The 19,357-nt window shown below is 42.7% G+C and overlaps 2 protein-coding genes across 2 annotated transcripts; both read right to left on the bottom strand.

Moving 5' to 3' along the window:
• Positions 1-84: 84 nt before the first annotated feature.
• LOC110726050 (glucan endo-1,3-beta-glucosidase-like) lies at positions 85-2,493 on the bottom strand. Its single transcript, XM_021905519.1, has 2 exons — positions 2,303-2,493; positions 85-1,638 (listed from the first exon to the last, which is right to left on the bottom strand). Exons 1-2 carry the CDS (start codon positions 2,394-2,396, stop codon positions 695-697), a joined length of 1,038 nt encoding a protein of 345 aa, XP_021761211.1. The 5' UTR covers positions 2,397-2,493; the 3' UTR covers positions 85-694.
• A 14,908-nt stretch (positions 2,494-17,401) lies between these two features.
• On the bottom strand, positions 17,402-18,815 carry LOC110726044 (glucan endo-1,3-beta-glucosidase-like). Its single transcript, XM_021905513.1, has 2 exons — positions 18,752-18,815; positions 17,402-18,345 (listed from the first exon to the last, which is right to left on the bottom strand). Exons 1-2 carry the CDS (start codon positions 18,813-18,815, stop codon positions 17,402-17,404), a joined length of 1,008 nt encoding a protein of 335 aa, XP_021761205.1.
• Positions 18,816-19,357: the final 542 nt, after the last annotated feature.

Here is a 19,357-nt window from a genome sequence, read left to right as displayed (position 1 = left end):
GTGAGTTCTTGTTATTGTTTCTATATATTTTTCAAACTATTATAAATAATTTAATAATTGTATTTATGGTTGATTTTATGCATTGATAAGGGGGAAAGACATACACTCCATCTAATTATTTACCCTAAAATTTCTGATAGCTTCATCAAATTACCTGAACTTTGTGGCGGTCGTCGGAAAAAAAAGAGCACCCTTTAGATGAGCCCTACATTTAAATGGAGAAAATAAAGAGCAAGATGAATTCTACGGTGAGTATAGCCGGAGAAAGTGGGTACATGGTAAGCATAGGAGGAGCGAAACACTTAGGGGAGAAGTTTTTATTTTATTTTATCCTCAAAGTTTTGTGGAGAGTGAGATTATCGTTTTGTCATCGGTACTACTTAGTGGTGTATAAATAATGCTTCGTATTGGTTGAACTACTTTAAAAGGAAAAAAAAAAATCAATCAGCTACTATAATGTCTTTATTCAAAATAGGTCACATCTTTATGCAAAATAAGTATGTATAAAAGATTGAGACAACGTGACAACTAAATCCAAACATAGGTAAGAGATGTAAAGATAAATAGGAGCATAGAGCATTTTTAATTCTAGTCTTTGTAAGTTATCACATCCGGGGATATCCCTGTTATTTAGTTTATAAGTACCAAAATACGAAATACATGTTTATCAGCACTATATTCGTTCCTTAGGTTATCAATTGAAATTAAGTTGGCCATACTTGGGCTGTTGATTAGGACTAAAAAGTCCAAAATGCTGCTCAGTGGGAGCTCCTTGTTTGTTATTCTCATCAAACATAGCAAACAAGTAAGTTTCAATTCCTTGTTGTTTCAAAGGAGTCCCCTGCTTCACATGACTGATTAAATTCCTGTAATAAGTTCCTGCATTGTCCACCGTGGCAGCGTCTCCACCTTCTGATGGCCATCCACTCTCAGACACTACAATGGCGATATCATGTGCATCGGCCCTCCCTAAAGCCGCGTACACTGCATCTACAAGTGCATCAAATAGATTTTGATAGTTCAATCCATTATTAGGATCATTGGCCACTGTACCAGAGGCAGTGAATAATGCATAGTCGAGACGGATTTGCCCCTCATTATTTATGTAAGCAAAATAAGGATAAATGTTAACCAACAAAGGTGAACCATTGCTCTTTAAAAAGTTGATTATGGGGGTGATATATGACGAGTCACTAAATTGGCCGTTGGATGGTGGAAAAGAATTTGTGATTAAGGTTGTGTCAATGGACGTAGAAACCTTCATCTGACCACCTAAACCGTTTGAATTCAACGCATTAAGAACATTTTGCATTGCTGGTTGGACTGATGAGGCTTGTTGATCAGACGGATGAACTTCATTCCCTACCGCGATGTATTTGATTGATGATCCATAAGGAACGACGTTGGTTTGAACCCACTGGTTAGCAGCTGATTGATCCGACGCTAGAGACTGAAGGTTGTCATTAGGGACACCTAGGATGATTTTGATGCCTGATCCTTGTAGGGCGGTTTGGAGAGTTTGATCAGGAGCATACATCCTCATAGCTCCTATTTGGTTGGATTTGTAGAGGTTAACGACGTCTTGCTTGGATGGTAAGTTGTTTCCATTGCCCCCATAACATACTCCAATTTGCGCCTCTGCATTCATTCAATTATTGCACATTGATTAGTACTGAGCTGAGTACATGCTTAAGGATGAACGCGTATGATTTAGACCATACAAAATTTACTAGACCCAATTTTCCATTTGAGTTGACTTGACCTTGTTTGATCCGATTAAATTGTAGGCTCAAATCGAAACATATTTGTTTTCTATAAAATAATCGACTATAGACTTGTATATAAATGCTTTATTCAATTTGAGTACGTTTTGAATGGTCCATCATAAAATGAATGTTTTCCTAAACCTAATTAAATTACTGATTTGGCATCTCCAATATAATGTTGTTTAATACTCCGTACTTGTTATGTTTTAGAGAGGTCATAAAGGTCAGATCAGTGTACATACGTGCATTGTGACACCTTCTCAATTATACTTCGCCTATAGAGCATTAATAAAAATTTCTGCTACTCAACTCGTCATCTAAGTGTACATATAGAGGTAGAGTAAGGGTAATTTTTTTGGCTTGTTTGATATTTTTTGCAAATTTGAAAATAATGTTATCTAATGAAAAGAAAAAAAAAAAAACAGTACAACTTTCAAGTATCGATTATGTACTATATATATGCAGCAAGACGTACTCAATAACCAACATTAAAAACAACAAAGATGAGATTATTAGATAGATCTGTATATTTATACCTGCAGGGTGTAAGCTAAGGAATAAGAATGCTATATTGAACAGTATCGTGGCGACGATCATGGGAGAATTGCTAGGAGTAGCCATGGAAAACATGATAAAGAAACCAGTGGCTATGTGTTTAACACTACTTGTAGACTAGAAGAAGCAAAACTAATACTACGCTGTTAAATGCGTTGATGTTTTGGTGTCCTTCTTCTGCCCCTTTATATAGATCACATATTCACATTATTAGGCAATGAACTAATACTATTATTTGTTTATTCCACAAAAATGTTAGGCAATGACCCAGTAATTACCCCATTATTTTCTACATTATATGCCAAAACATCTTGGAAATTAATATTATTATGATCAAATAATTCCCATTTTCCCACGCGGCCACACTGTTAGGGTAGTGTTTTTTGTTCTTGCTTGCATGAAAATTCAACACTTCTGTTTCGGGTGAAAACAATGGGACCTTGCCGAAGGTCCGCTGAAATGGAGAAGGCTGGATTCGGTCCAAGTTATGTTGGGCCCAAGGTTTCCTGCACAGTAAACACACGTAAACTAGCCTCGGGGGTGTTGCCGAGGAAGGCCCCTCCGATGCTAAAGTCAGTACAATGTGTAAGAAGAGGACCCTATGCAAGAGAGTTTGTTGCTTGAGGCTTTTATGGAATATATCAGAATATATGAATGAACATATGAATCTATGAATGAATCAGAATGAATCCCTCATGAATGTATCAATATGATGGCTTTTATACCTCATCATACATGGAGAGGTTGGGCCTTAGCCCAATTGGCTTGCTTTGTGGGCTGACCTTTGACTTTAGCACAATTGGAGAGTTGAACCTTGACCTTGGGCTTTTAATTGGATCATTTAGTGCTTAGGCCCAATTGGACTAAATTGGACCCAAACAACTTGCCCCCCAGATCCGATTTGGAAGGATGACGGGTCGGGTTTGATTTAATTCAGAAAAGGAGGGAAGTAAATGATTTAATTAATCCAAAAATTTGAATTTAAACCGTAATTAATGAGATAACAACGGTTAAGGCAGATGATTGTGGAAGTTGGATGGATAATGGGCAGTTTAATCACAAGATCATGTGTTTAACGGTTACTTAGTGGAGTATTTAAGAGAAATTAAAACGCAGACTCCTCGTATCCCATACCTGGAGATATAAACAGAGGCGCGTCATCTCTCCTCACTTATTCACCAACACAAACCCAGAATTCTCGAGAGAGAAACCAAGAACCCGCATCAAAACTTCGCAAATTCCCCGAGCATTAAGCTTAGAAACTGAGACTTGCCACTACGAACTCGTAAATCGGCAACTTTCGCTTCAGATTAAGGTAAATTCCTTTGATTTCAGTTTATTTTTCTTCGAATTCGAACTCCTTCCCCTTTTCTTTCGACTTTTTTCTTCGAAATAATCAATGGCAAGAGGAGTTAGAGGTAGAGCCCGTGCTCCAAGAAGAGCAAGGCCGATTCCCGATCCTAGGAACAGGATTGGGACCTGGAATGGACAAAGGCCAGAGTCTGACCCTGCTGAAGGGATTAGGGCGACTCCCCTTTCCTCGGCTCCTCCTCAGAGAACGGAGGAGCCGAGCGCTTCTGGACGGGATGATGAAGTTCCCGCTGTCCTTTGGGATATCCTCCCCGGGTTTTCAGAATGGGAGAATGCCGAAGTTGCTTCGGCCATGATAAAGAACCGCCCCTACCCATGGTGGGTGGAGAATGCCGATCAATATCGATTTGCCGAGCAAATTGAGTTGCATTACGGCATTTTTGAAGCTGATGGGTATTGGTGCCGAATGCCCTCGGCATCCGATAGAATCCATCGTCCACCCCCGGGGTATGTGGGGGTGTACACAAGACAGCTTCAGTACGGGCTGAGGTTCCCTTTGGACGTATTCGTCCGAGACTTGCTGATCCATTACAACATCTCTCTATGTCAGTTAACTCCCACCAGCATCCGAAGGGTGATGACATACTTATGGGTCTGCAAGTTCTTCAAGTATGTGCCGAACCTGCACTGCTTCAAAAAGCTCCATCGGCTAGTGCCAAATATTCAAAGTGGGCACGGAAGCCATGGTTCTGGGTGGTACTGGATTGAGTCCCGGCCCCAATACCTAACCATGTGGCCAAACGACTCTTCAGACAAGGACTGGAGAGGTCAATGGATTTGGGTTAGGGCACCCACAGATCCGGGCCACCCTTGCGTCTTCAGCGCTCCCCGGTACCTCGCTGAGCCTGATCCCGAAATGGGAAGTCTAGGTCCCCCCGCAGATAACGGGGTGGATCCGAACCTTGATCAGCAACATATCTTCGGCAAGCTGCCGAACCGGGGGGGCAGTGGCCGAATGCAGCATATCCCGGAGACTTGGCTCCCCGATACGCATTACGTTTTCCAAGAGAACATGCTAGCAGCTGTTGGCCTCAGCCGAAAGTTTAAGGATGGTAAGCTTCTTCGGCTGGGGCCGAGGCTTTTTAACTATCTCTTTTTCTTCTCTCGCTTCGCTTTTTCATGCTGTGCCAACCTATCTGAACTAACCTTTCCCCTTTCCTTTTTCAGAGCGGGACGAGACCAACGTTGGCATTAACTACGCTCGTCTTGGTGTCAACCGAGAACGAGTTGTAACTGAACGGGCCCCGTCTATCACTGAGCCGAGGCATAGGGAAGTTCATCTAGACTCTTCCCACTTCCAAATTGAGGTTGTTGCTCTGTATCAGAGGCAGAAGCCTTGGTGGAAGAAGAGAGACCCCTGGTTTCAGCTGCTGGACGAAGAAGCTGAAGCTGCCCGTACAGCCGAAGAGGTTGCACGGGTTCTCGAAGCTTGCGAAGGAGGAGAAGGGTCCTCCAGAGCTGCTGAAGCAGAAGCTGCAGCTAGAGCAGCTGAAGAAGACGAGGCTTTGCTGAAGACCTCGGTGAGTTTTCAGACAACTTTGTCTTTCTTTTTTTTTTTTTTTTTTTACTCACATTCTTCCTCCCCCCTGTCTGTTACAGTCTGAAGAGAGTAACAGACATAGAGAAGGGAAAGCTCCTGTTCGTCCCGAAGACCAAATACAAAGAGAGTCTTCAGACTCAGATATGGACGAGCAGCCCCTTCTGAAAAGGCGTCGAAGGATGGCCATCATCGGCCCTCATGACTTTCAGCGGAGGCCGATGACCATCGGCGTTGCAATAAGGGAACCCGAGGAAGGCAATGGATCGCCGAGGGTTCCCCAGCCACCACCCCAATCACCTCAAAAGACCCCTCCGCCACCTCCTGAGATGGAGGTGGATCAGAGAACTCCCGAATCTAAGGGAGCGGTCCAAGAAGAAATTAAGGCGAGTGCTGCTGAGCACGAAAACAAGGATGCCGTGATGTCCAGTGCTGAGGGCTTCACGACAGACATCGCAAGAGAGGTTGAGGCTTTCGTCCTCACCCCTGAAGAAGAGGAGGTCATAGTAATTGACTCCTCTGAGAAGGATGATGCTGAGCCATCCAAAGCTAATCAAGCTCCATCGTCATCCTTCTCTTCCTTCCAGACTCTGCAATCTGGAGAAATGGGTTTCTCGGCCCCCCGAATTCCAATCCCAGACCACATCTAGGACCTCATATGGGGTCAGAACCGAGAAGGAGCTGCAGCCTACTTCGGCGATTTTGCTGGCATGTCCGAAGTAGATAGGGCAAGGATCTGGTCGCTGAAGGCCACTGCTGGGATGGGCGAATCCAGCAGATCAGTTCCTGACCCAGCCAGGTCTAACCAACTGCTGATGATGCAGGTAATTTTCCTTGCCTTCATTTCCTCTGAAATTCAGCTCTATTTTTTTTATTTATTATTATATTATTTTTTTTGTCTTCCTGTTTTCAGTTCGTACACAATCAGACTCTCACTGTAGAGCTGATAGATACCCTACAAGATAGGGTAGACGCTGCTGTGCACGACAAGAAGGTAGCTGAAGAGGAATTAAAGCTTGCTAAGCTGAAGCAAGCAGCAGCTGAAGAGAAGCAGCAGAAGGGTGAGGAGTATGAGAAAAGAGCTGCTGAAGCCCTCAAAACCTTCTGCGACGCTATGGAGAAGGAAGTTTTTCCCCCACTGATGGAAGGGGAAAAATTCCTCCAGGAGCATATGGGAGTGGACGTCTCCAAATTCAAGGCTGTTGTTGAGAGCCGTATTCAGGAAGGAGCTGCTGCACAAGCTGAAGTGCAGCAACGTCTAGAAGCTCTTGAAGCCAGCCGAATGGCTGCTGAAGAGCTGCTCCAGGCCAAAGATGTCCAACTCTCAGAGGCTGCTGCTGCTGCCGAAGCTCAGAGAGCTAAACTCCATGAGGCTGAGGATCAACTGATGACCCAAAAAGTTGAAGTGGCCCAAGCTCAGACAAAGGCTTCCCAAGTTCAGCAGGAGCTGAATGAGCTGAAAGGTTCCTCCTCCAAGCTCGCTGATGAGCTGAAGAAATCCAAGGAAGACTTGGAGGAGACCCAGAAGAAGCTGACTGATGCTGAGGCTCTACTCAAAGTCCGTGTCTATACCCAAGAGGAATATGAGATGGGTTTCAGAAACGGGTTCAGAGTATGCCGAAGAGTCTGCCTTCATGCTGAACCGAAGCTGGACTGGTCTAAATGTGCTGAATGGGTCCAGAATCCCGAAGACCCTCATATGAAGTATGCAACTCCAGTCGAAGCTGAAATCCTTAAGGCTGAGGAAGCCGAAGAGGAAGCTGAGAGAATGGAGTTGGAAGCTGAACAGAGGGAAAGGGAGGCTCGGCAGAGTGCAAAGCCCGCTTCTTCTGCTGCTGGGGCTGAGGCCACCATGGGGCTCAACGCTGATCAGTCTGATCCTCAGGCTGAAGCATAGGAACTCGGGCAGTCGTCTTCAGAATCTTGCGGTTCATCATGTGCTTAACTTTAGACTTGCCGCTTTCTGAATTTTTTGCCTTGTTTTTTGCTTCAGCTTGCCTTGTCGTACAACAGTTTATTTTTTTTTCTTATGTACGTATTTCAGCAGCTGTTATTTTCCGCTTGTGGGCGGCTGCCGATACAGTTTAATTGAACTTGTAGCTCAATTTCTGAGCATGAATTATTAATCTGATGCTCTTTTCTTCACTTGCTTTGTTTTTGAATGCTTTACTGTTTCTGTTTCTTCAATTCTGCCGTACATACTTGCACTGAGAGTGCTTCTTGCCCCCCAGAAATTGAAGTATGACTTCCGCTGAATAAGCAATTTCTTCACTTCTTCAAAATGGGTATCCGAAACACAGGGCCAACTGAAGGCAATGCTTCTGGGATACAAGTCTTACTGAAGATTGACTTCATCTGAAAGTTGGATATCCGAAACACAGGGCCAACTGAAGGCAATGCTTTGGATATTAGCTTTCTGGGATACAAGGCTCAGTTAAGGCAATATCCCAGAATTGTCCATGGACTCATGTCTTTGGGGAACAAGTCTTACTGAAGTTTGACTTCAGCTGAAAGACCAGTTTCTTTAAAAAGACGCATATCCGGAACACAGGGCCAACTGAAGGCAATGCTTCGAATAATGGCTTTCTGGGATACAAGGCTCAGTTAAGGCAATATCCCAGAATTGTCCATGGACTAATGTCTTTGGAGAACAAGTCTTACTGAAGTTTGACTTCAGCTGAAAGACCAGTGTTCTTTGAAAAGACGAGTTTTGTCAGCCATCTGAAACCCAGATACCCGAAGGCGAAGGTTTCAGACGAGGCTGATTTAAAAATTTTCAACTGTTGCTGTTATCCTTGATTTTCTGTCTATCTTTGAAAAATGGATACCCGAAACACAGGGCCAACTTAAGGCAATGTTTCGGATAATGGCTCTCTGGGATACAAGGCTCAGTTAAGGCAATATCCCAGAATTGTCCATGGACTCATGTCTTTGGAGAACAAGTCTTACTGAAGTTTGACTTCAGCTGAAAGACCGGTGTTCTTTAAAAAGACGAGTTTTGTCAGCAATCTGAAACCCAGTTACCCGAAGGCGAAGGTTTCAGACGAGGCTGAATAAAAAACCCTTAAAGAGTAGATAGAACAAAGAAAATTTTGAAAGGATAAAAAGTTGTAAACATTTATATAAATGGCGGCTCCAAGGCCTTTCATTAGTTCAAAATGTACTTACAAAGATTGTTCTGCCCCGAAGGGTTCACACATGGTATTTTTTCAGTACATCAGCGTTCCAGTGATTTTTCAACTCAGTTCCATCCAACTGCCGAAGTCGGTATGTCCCTGGCTGAAGCTCATCATAAATTTCATAAGGTCCTTCCCATGCAGCTGAGAGTTTCCCATGGATTCGGCCTTTCTGAACTGCAGCAGCATTCCGAAGGACAAGGTCTCCAATTTTGAGAGGCCTTGCATGGACCCTTCGGTTATAAAATTTGCTGATTCTCTGCTTATAGGCGGCCATTCTATCTCGGGCTGAGTCTCTTACTTCGTCGAGGAAATCGAGGGATTCCCTCATCAAGCGCTCATTCTCAGCCGAGAAGTGGTGCACTCGAAGGCTCTCAGAGCCAATTTCCACTGGAAGGACGGCTTCGGCACCATACACCAGTTCAAAAGGTGAGCGACCCGTCGCCTCTTTTTCAGTTGTCCGAAGGGACCAAAGGGTTCCAGGGAGCTCCTCTAGCCATTTGGACTTTTGATCTTCCACCCTCTTCTTGAGGGCATTTAAGATCTGTTTATTTGCAGCTTCGGCTTGTCCGTTACTTTGCGGGTGGCATACCGCTGAATATGCCAGTCTGATGCCGAACTGATCTGTATACCGCTTCAGCGGTAAGTTATCAAATTGCCTCCCATGATCGAAGACAAATACTCTCGGGATGCCAAAGCGAGTGATGATATTCTGCCAGATAAATTTTCTGACAGTTTGCTCTGTAATGTTCGAGGCTGCTTCGGCCTCGATCCATTTACTGAAGTAGTCGACACCAACTATCAGCCATTTTTTCTGGTACACAGCCTCTGGAAATGGTCCCAGTATATCCAGTCCCCATTGGGCAAACGGGAGTGGATTAAGGATCGGCTGAAGATCCCTTGCTGGCTGATGGATAACTGGAGCGTATTTTTGACATTTTTCGCATTTCCGAACCAGCTCCTTAGCATCTGCGATCATGGTGGGCCAGTAATATCCAGCCCTCAATGCCTTGTGGGCTAAGGTTCTTCCCCCAATGTGGTTCCCACAGATGCCGAGGTGAATCTCCCGTAGGATATAATCTGCATCTGTTGGTCCCACGCATTTCAACAATGGGGCTGAGAAGGACTTTTTCAGAAGTTCCCCCCTGAAGACAATGAACCTAGAGCTGGTTCTCTTCATCTTGGAGGCCAAAGCTTTATCCTCAGGAGTTTCTCCCCGAAGCTTGAAAGCTAGGATGGGGTCCATCCAACTAGGCTCTGGGTCAGCGCAGCACACTTCAGGTGCTTCGTCGACACTTCTCTCTCGACGCACTTCTACATATACAGATCTGTTCAGCTCGGTAAAAGATGAACTAGCAAGTTTGGAGAGTGCATCGGCTTGAGTATTCTGACCCCTTGGGATCAGCTGAACCTCAAAAGTTTTCAGCTCTGCAATGACTGATTTGATCTTGGCAAGATAAGCTATCATGGAGGGCTCTTTGGCCTCGTAGCTGCCACTGATCTGATATGCAACTAGCTGAGAGTCTGTTTTTAAGCAGACATGATCGGCTTCCAAGGAGATGCACAATTTTAGGCCGGCGATTGCTGCCTCATACTCGGCTTCATTGTTCGAGGCCTTAAAAGAAAACTTTAGTGCATACTCAAAGGATTTGCCTTCGGGAGAAGTTATCACTACTCCTGCCCCCGAACCGTTTTCGGTGGAAGATCCATCCGTAAACACGGTCCAGACCTTCTTTTCACTGTCTAGCGCTTCTTGGTATGAGCATTCGGCCAAGAAATCCGCTAGAGCTTGAGCCTTAATGGCAGCCCTCGGACGGTAGCTGATGCTGAATTCGGTGAGCTCAAAAGCCCACTTGGCTAGCCTACCAGATTTTTCAACCTTGCCGAGAACTTTTTCCAACGGTTGATCAGTTAAGACCACTATCTGATGGCAATCAAAATAGGGCCTCAGCTTCCGAGCAACCACTACTACCGCGAAAGCAACTTTCTCGAGTAGAGGATAGCGAGTCTCGGCATCCGTCAGTGTATGACTGACGAAATAGATCGGTTGCTGACTCTTACTCTCTTCCTTCAGCAATACTGCGCTGATGGTGGCTGGGCTAACGGCCACATATAGGTATAAAGTTTCTCCTTCAGCTGGGCTAGCCAGCGTTGGGAGTTGAGCCAGATGCTCCCGAAGCTGTTTAAAGGCGTCTTTTTGCTCTTCCTCCCAAACGAGCTCTTTTGTTTTCGGGAGTTTCAGGGCTTTGAAGAAAGGTAACCCCTTATCCGAAGCTCTGGAAATGAACCTCGAGAGGGCTGCCATTCTTCCGGTGAGCCGCTGAACATCCCGCTTCGTTTTCGGCTCAGGAAGGTCGAGCGCCGCTTTGACTTTAGAGGGATTGGCATCAATCCCCTTTTGCTGACCATGAACCCAAGGAATTTCCCTGACTTCACGCCGAAGACACACTTCTTCGGATTCAGCTTCATTTGATGCTTTCTCAAGGTGGCGAAAGTTTCAGCCAGGTCCTTTACATGGTCCTCTAGTTTTTTGCTTTTGACGATCGAATCGTCAACATAGACTTCCATGTTTCGGCCCTTTTGATCGGCGAAAACTTGATCCACCAGCCTTTGATAGGTTGCCCCCGCATTTTTCAATCCGAAGGGCATCATTTTGTAATTGTACACCCCAGCGTTCGTGACGAATGCTGTCTTTGCTCGATCGTCGGGGTGCATAAAGATCTGATGATACCCCGAGAATGCGTCCATGAAACTAAGCAAGGCATGGCCACTTGTCGAATCGACTAGCTGATCGATCCTCGGCAAGGGATAGAAATCCTTTGGACAAGCCTTATTTAGGTCCGTGAAGTCAACGCACATCCTCCAGGTACCATTGGGCTTCTGAACCATCACCACATTTGCCAGCCATTCTGGATATTGGCAAGGTTCGATGAATCCTGCCTCCAATAATTTTTTGACCTCGGCTGCGATGTCTCGGTTCTTATTGGCGGAGTAATTCCGCTTCTTTTGCTTAACTGGTCGACACGTCGGGTCAACATTAAGCTTATGGGAGATGAGGTCTGAACTTATCCCGGGCATATCAGCTGCCGAGAAAGCAAACACATCTCTGTTGTCCCAAAGGAGCTGGATAAGTTCACAACGGGTGTTCGGATCAAGGTCCATCCCAATTGCTACACATTTCTCACCGTCTCCTTCGGCCAACTCAACTGTTTCAGTCTGTTGGTCCATGTCCATTGCCGATGGACTGGACTCTTCAGAATCTGGCCTGCTGCCAATGTCAGCAGGTGTCCCAGTCTTTTTGTTCTTCGGCTGGCTTTCTGATTCTTGCGGCTCAGCTGAAGAGCTAGCCTTTTCCCTTTCGGGCCCTTTTTCTCTGGGCACAGATCCTTGGGCCGAAGCACTTAGGCCTTTTGGCTTTTTTGTGCTTGGCTCTCTTTCTTTCTCCTCCTCTTCCTTGTCGTCATCTCGGCGACTTCTGGATGGCTTGAGGTAGTTGCACCTTCGGGCGTCCTTTTGGTTGCCCTGTATCCTTTCGGGGAAGCCGGCGTCTGAGACGTAAATCATCAGCTGATGATAAGTTGAGACGACCCCTTGGATCTCGTGAATTATGGGTCTCCCCAAAATCACGTTGTACACTGAAGGAGCGTCGATGACCAAAAATTCAATCATGACGTTCCGGGCTGCCTCATCGCAACCGATGGTGACAGGAAGTGTCACCTTCCCATCTGGATAAGTTGAAGCCCCATTGAACCCGGATACCGGATAGGGTACCGGCGTAAGGTGCTTGGGCTTCAGCTTAATTTGATTGTAGGCCTTTCGGAACAGAATGTTTGCTCCACTGCCACCGTCAACAAGGACCTTACTGACGTCGTGGTTGGCCACCGTGGCGATGATCACCAACGGATCCTCGTGAGGGAACGTAATCCCCCGGCAGTCGGCGGCTGTGAACGTCATGTTCGGCACCGGCGACTGGGGAGATTGAATGTCAGTGTTGTTCACCTGGTGAGTCAAAGCTCTAAGGTGGCGCTTGTGCTCCCTCCGAGAGTATATTCCTCCCGAGATAACATTGATCGGAGGAAATTTCCCCTTCGGCTTTTTACTGTTTTTCCGGGGGAAGTCGAGGTCCTGCCGAGGGTCCTTTGCTGACCTCTCGAATTCTTTTTTCTCGCGGTGATCCGCGATGTATTTTTTCAAGTATCCCTTCCGGACCATGTCCTCTATCTGGTCCTTCAGTTGGATACACTCCTCAGTGTTGTGTTCCGAAGACTCGTGGAACTCACACCACTGATTTTTATTTTTTCGCTGATACCACTCTGGGAGTGGTCTCGGCTTTCGGTAACTCTGCTCCTCCTTCGTCACACTGTAAATTTTGGCGCGTGGAAGAGAGAGCGGAGTGTAGGACTCGTATCTGCTTGTGTATGAGGCAGATCTTTCCTTCTTTGGGTCGTTGGCCAAAGATTGCTCCGGGGCCTTTGACTTTCCCTTTGCCTTATGGCCTTGGCCTTCAGACAAGGGTATTTGCCTCTGTTTCCCTCCCCCGAATTGAGGTTGGGTTTTCGCTTTGTTCCATTCTTCGGCTCGAATGAACTTATCCGAAGCATTAAGAGCTTCCTCCAAGGTCTGCGGGGTATGCATGACCATGAAGTCTAGGAACTTTCCTGGCTGAAGGCCATTCTGCATTGCGAAAACGGCTAGCCCCTGGTCCAGCTGGGAGACGCTTGATGACTCGTTACTGAAACGGGTCAGGTAGTCTCGGAGGCTTTCGGTTTCCCCCTGTTGCAGACTCATGAGCTCTGCGGTAGTCTTCTCTCGGCGGTTTGCCGTGGAAAACTTGCTCCTGAACTTGGAGGACAGATCATCCCACCCTGTTACGGAGCCTTGCCTTACTCCCTTGGAGATCCACGCTTGCGCGACCCCCTTGAGAGTGGTTGGGAAATATTTGCACCAAGTCGCCTCGGATCTGGGGCAAAGATGCATATGAGTCTCATACGAGGCCACGTGATCCTTCGGATCCGTGGTCCCGTCATATGTGATGTGCGACGGTATTTTAACCGTGGGTACGCGCTCTTCCAGTATCCATTGCTCGAATGGTGAACTAGCGGGTAGCATAACGGCCTTGCCCTTATTCCTGGCCGAAGGGACCGCGCTCCGCCCTCTTAGAGAGGTAGGAGTGGTTTTCGTCCCTGGCTGGGAAGTCTGGGCCTCGGCTGCAGGGAACGAGAGGCGACTGCGCACGCTCGGTTCCTTGCCGCCGAGTCGGTCAAGGACGCTTCTGCGAACAGTCTCAGGTTCTCGGTGAGTAGATTCTGGCCGAGAAGCTGAGCTGCTGCTCTTATGCGCTTCTGGTCTTGAGGATGGGGATCCTTTTAAAAATTGAGGGTTCTTTTTCCTCTGGTTTTCATTTTTCCAGGAATCCTCCTCCCACTCTTCCAGTTCCCGGAAGGAAGGAAGCTTCCCACCATCATGGTCTAACTTCCTCCGCTGATGCCGGGTATGCGGAGGAGTTCGATCACGAGGTGGTGGCATATTTTGTGCCCTCATCGCCTCCATGAGTACTGCCAGCGCTCTTGCCACCTCTTCCGAGCTGGGCCCCGTCAAAGGGGTCCTCGGCCGAGTGTGGGAATGAGGGCGCGCAGCCGATGGTTGGCTTTGGGACACTGAATATGTCCTATGATCGGACTCACCCCTGCTAGACCGAGAGTGACCCGGCCTATAATGAGAGTCATGAATTACGGGAGATAGGGAATCCTCCTTGTATGATCCTCCCCCCGAGCCGGCACCCTTGGGAGAGTTCCGGTCCGGCGAGGGCGATGGTGTAGGGGTTTTAGGCTTTTCGCCCGCTCCTTGACGGAGGCTTTTGCTCTTGCGGTTCTTAGCCATTGCTGCTAAGATAATTGCAAGATGATCTTGGTTAGGAATTTGGCTTAAAGATTTTTGAAAGTCTTCCCCACAGACGGCGCCAAATTGTTTCGGGTGAAAACAATGGGACCTTGCCGAAGGTCCGCTGAAATGGAGAAGGCTGGATTCGGTCCAAGTTATGTTGGGCCCAAGGTTTCCTGCACAGTAAACACACGTAAACTAGCCTCGGGGGTGTTGCCGAGGAAGGCCCCTCCGATGCTAAAGTCAGTACAATGTGTAAGAAGAGGACCCTATGCAAGAGAGTTTGTTGCTTGAGGCTTTTATGGAATATATCAGAATATATGAATGAACATATGAATCTATGAATGAATCAGAATGAATCCCTCATGAATGTATCAATATGATGGCTTTTATACCTCATCATACATGGAGAGGTTGGGCCTTAGCCCAATTGGCTTGCTTTGTGGGCTGACCTTTGACTTTAGCACAATTGGAGAGTTGAACCTTGACCTTGGGCTTTTAATTGGATCATTTAGTGCTTAGGCCCAATTGGACTAAATTGGACCCAAACAACTTCAATTAATGCATGAAAGGAGCTTATTGGAGTATCAACTACGGAGTACAAGTCTACGAATAGAAGTTCTTTCTAACGGTTCAAAATTAAGACGTGTGTTATATTCACAGAATTATAAATTACCAAAAGTTTGACAAGGAAGCTTGATTGAATTTTCCCTATACACTCTCTCGATCTTTGAATACATTGAAACACACTTCTCCTTCCTAATTAGAACTTAATTTATGTGCGCGTCCATAGCTAGCAATCCATAGCTCATGCCGGGCTCTCATCAACAAGATGTTGTTACTAGCTAAGACAAGGCTTGGGAGGTACAATATCCTTAGAAAGAAAGGACTAAGGCGAGCAAACATATGAGTCGGATATATTGGTGTTTGAAAGCCATGAAGCTTAGCTGCTAAGAGCAAGAGTGTAATGCTATTGTAATGCTTGCAATACACTATGTTGCATGACTTGCATCATTAATGTATTAGCTATTTAGCTCTTATAGGCATATTCTTTAGTGAGAAGTAAATTAAATTCATCAGTAATCAGTGAACTACTACTTACTATTACTTCGTATGCATGATTTACCAGATTTTGTTAAAATTAGACAAGATCATACTCGACTAAGCTATGCAAAAAGTTACAAAGAAAACGACTCATATCATACTAAAGTAGAAATAATTTAGACAAGACCTCAAAAATATTTAAATCAGACTAGAACCGATCCAACCAAAACATAAGGTGAAGAGATCATAACCATAATAGTACTGTAGTGGGTCTCCCTTTGACTGAGGTTTATAGTCAACAATGTAGTATACAATAAAATACTGTATCACATTACTAATTTACTAGTCATATTATAAATCACATGTAATTCTATAATTACATAAGATCTCGTTCACTTCACCTTATTTTTATAAAACTGAAATTAATTTTACTGAACTGAAATTATTTTTACTGATTCTCTATTATATTTCCTCTTTAGAGTTACTGATTTTTACTGAACTGAAATTATTTTTACTGAACTGAAATTAATTTTACTGAACTGAAATTATTTTTACTTAATTGAACTTATTTTTACTGAACCGAAATTATTTTTACTGAACTAAAATTATTTTGACTGAATATTATTTTTTAAAGGTGAACTGAACAGGGCCTATAAGGGATAAAATACACCTACTTTATTCTTTTTCCTTAACTTTAGGAAACAAATCATGTAAGGCCCCGTTCACTTCACCTTAAAAAAATAATATTCAGTAACAATAATTTCAATTCAGTAAAAATAATTTCAGTTCAGCAAAAATAAGTCCAGTTCAGTAAAATAATATTAGTTCAGTAAAAATCAGTAACTTTATAGAAGAATTATAACTGAAAATCAGTCAAAATAATTTCAGTTCAGCAAAAATAATTTCAGTTCATTAAAAATAATTTGAGTTCAGCCAAAATAATTTCATTTCAGTAAAAATAATTTCAGTTCAGCAAAAATAAGGTGAAGTGAATGGGACCTAATTTTATATGTATCCTTTAGAATTTATTTTATTCCATAATTTCAGCCAAGATTAACGGTTACAAATCTGATTCATTCCGTCCAAATTTCTTCCAGTTCTCCGTCACCACATTCTTTAATTAATTAATTACTAGATTAGTACCCGTGCGTTGTACGGTGGTGATAAGTAATTAATCCATATTTTTTTTTATATCTTTTGTTGCTGATAACTTTTTAATTTTTTTAAAAAATTTTTTTAAGGATATTTTTTATAAATATAAAAAAAATGTACATAATCCTTTAATTTAATGGTTATTTTTTTATGCTACATCATAATATTTACTATGTTATTGAAAATATATTAAAATGATGGTTAGACAAAATATATTTAATGGTTGCATTATCTATTGAGCTTATACGTTTAGAGTGGAAGTTAAAGACACAATATCTATATCTATTAAATATTGTTGTACTGTATTAGGAATATCCAAAATTAGTACGGCGTATTCAACAATATTGATACAAAATTCAAGTTTTAGAATTTTAGTTTTATATCTACTTTGTCCTAATTTCTAGCAAGTAAAATGAAAGGGCAAAATAAAAATTAAAAAAAAATAAAAAACAAAAAATGATGACATCATATTGAAGTTTGGAGGGAAATTTTTTAATGAGAGCTTGACACATACGACACTTTAGGAATTGATGACATCAACACATTTTGTTTTAATTAGTAATAATTAATAGATTAACCCCAGAAAGTATAATCAAACTAATCTCTGAATAATATACTATTCAAAAAAAAAAAAAATCTCCGAATTAATGAATAATATCATCATAATAAATTTCAACTTTTTTTTTTTTAGAGGCATTTCAACATGAATATAAGTATATTATCTACTAATACAAATCAACATAAAATCCAAAAGATAACAATTTTATTTCTTATCAAGATCAAACTAGTATTCGTAAGTCGTAACAATGGGAAGTTACTCCTATTTAATTAATACTCCTAAAAACTAAACAGTAAACTATGAATTATACAATTGCCATCAGAATATCACTTCAATTTTTTAATTTTAGAAATGTAATCTATTATGGATTGAAATTGAGTGGACCATACTTAGGCTGTTGATCAGGAGTAAAGAGTCCAAAATGCTGCTCAGTTGGAGGTCCTGGTTTGTTATCTTCATCAAACATTGCAAACAAATAAGTCTCAATTCCTTGCCCTGGTTTGAATGGAGTCCCCTGCTTCACATGGCCGATCACGTTCCGATAATAAGCCTCTGCATTGTCGACTGTGGCATCAGCTCCACCTTCCGACGGCCATCCAGTTTCTGACACCACAACCCCTACATTCGGTGCACCCGCCTTACCCAAAGCCACGTACACGCCATCCACAATTGCGTCGAATAAGTTCTGATAGTCCCTTCCACTGTCAGAAAACACAGGACCTGGTGCAGTAAACAATGCATAGTCAAGCCTTATATTTTCAGGCTCACTAATTCGAGCAAAGTACGGGTAGATATTAACCAACAAAGGCGAACCATTGGTGGTTAAAAAGTTGATTATCGGGGTAATGTATCCTGCATTACCGAATTCACTGGCAGATGGTGGATAAGTATTTGTGAGTAGGCTCGTATCAATGGCCGTCGAAACCAGAATCTGTCCACCTAAGTTGTTTGCAACTAGTGCATTGAAAATGTTCTGCATGGCTGGTAATACTGCCGGGGCTTCCTGATAATCTGGATGGATTTCATTACCAACTGCAATGTACTTGATCACATTTGCAAAAGGGACGACATTCGTTTGCACCCATTGGGTGGCAGCTGCTGGGTCGGAAGCTATACCCAGAAGATCTCCGTTTACAACACCAAGAATGGTTTTAATGCCGGAGCCTTGTAGGGCTTCGAGAGCTGCTATGTTGGGATTAAATAGCCTCATGATTCCTATTCCATTAGACTTGTAGAGGTTAATAACATCTAGTTCGGATGGTAAGTTGTCTGCAACATTACCGTAACATACTCCAACTTGTCCCACTGCAAGTATTTAATCATAATATAAGGTTTAGATTATGTAAAATATAAAAACAAAGATCAAGAAAAGAACAAAAAGACTAGCTAATTAAATAAAGTGATCCGAAATGTGTTTGCTTCAACTTATTCCAATAATTATATTAAAGCGTAGACTAAATTTTTTATTAGTTTATGTATTTAAATTATAAAATTTACGAAAATTACAAATCATAAATTGAGTAATCCAATAGGTAAAACTTGATTCATTATTGTAAAAATAACGTCATAATTGAACATCATACTAGAGCAACCCAAACCAAGTCAAATCAAAACAGTTAGAAAAAAAAAAAAAAAAAAAAAATTAGAACAACTAGACTAACACTAGTAAAACTTAATACTTGCAAGTTGTAATTAAAATTAAATTATGTACCTGTATGGTGTACGTTAAGAAATAAGTATACCATAACAAGCAATAGCAACGCAGTAGCAGCCATTATAAAACAAACAGGTTTGTTGATAAATGTTTGTATTGAGTATTTTAAGAGAAATAACAATGTAAACTCTAGTTGGTTGTTTAAAATTCATTCGATGCATGCATGTATTTATACTATTTGTAATTTTAATTATGGTAATAATGAGAGTACAAAAGCAATATCATGCCATATATTTTTTTGACAGAAAAGTTAAAGAAAGACATGCATGCCATATTAAATTAAGCAATTCAATCTGTCAGTATTAGCAATATATTTTCCTTGGTAGATTAAGGCAATAGACACATTTACCTTAATATTACACATAAAATCCATAATATTTGGACATTAATAAAACTTTCTTCAACATCATTTTCGTTCTATATGTAATGATTTTCACATAGAAATATGACGTAAATTTTACTTGTGTCAAATTATAGCAAGTATGGAATATTAAGTACATTATATTGTCTAAATACAATGTGTTTAACAAAGTTAGGAAACTACATTTGTCTAATACATTGTATCTACATACAATATAAAGAATCATAGAGGATATTTTCCTT

This window comes from Chenopodium quinoa, unplaced genomic scaffold, assembly GCF_001683475.1.
Source record: "Chenopodium quinoa cultivar QQ74 unplaced genomic scaffold, ASM168347v1, whole genome shotgun sequence".
NCBI classification, from domain to species: Eukaryota; Viridiplantae; Streptophyta; class Magnoliopsida; order Caryophyllales; family Amaranthaceae; genus Chenopodium; species Chenopodium quinoa.
Note: the sequence above shows the minus strand (reverse complement) of the source record. Positions and strands in the feature narration are given on the sequence as shown.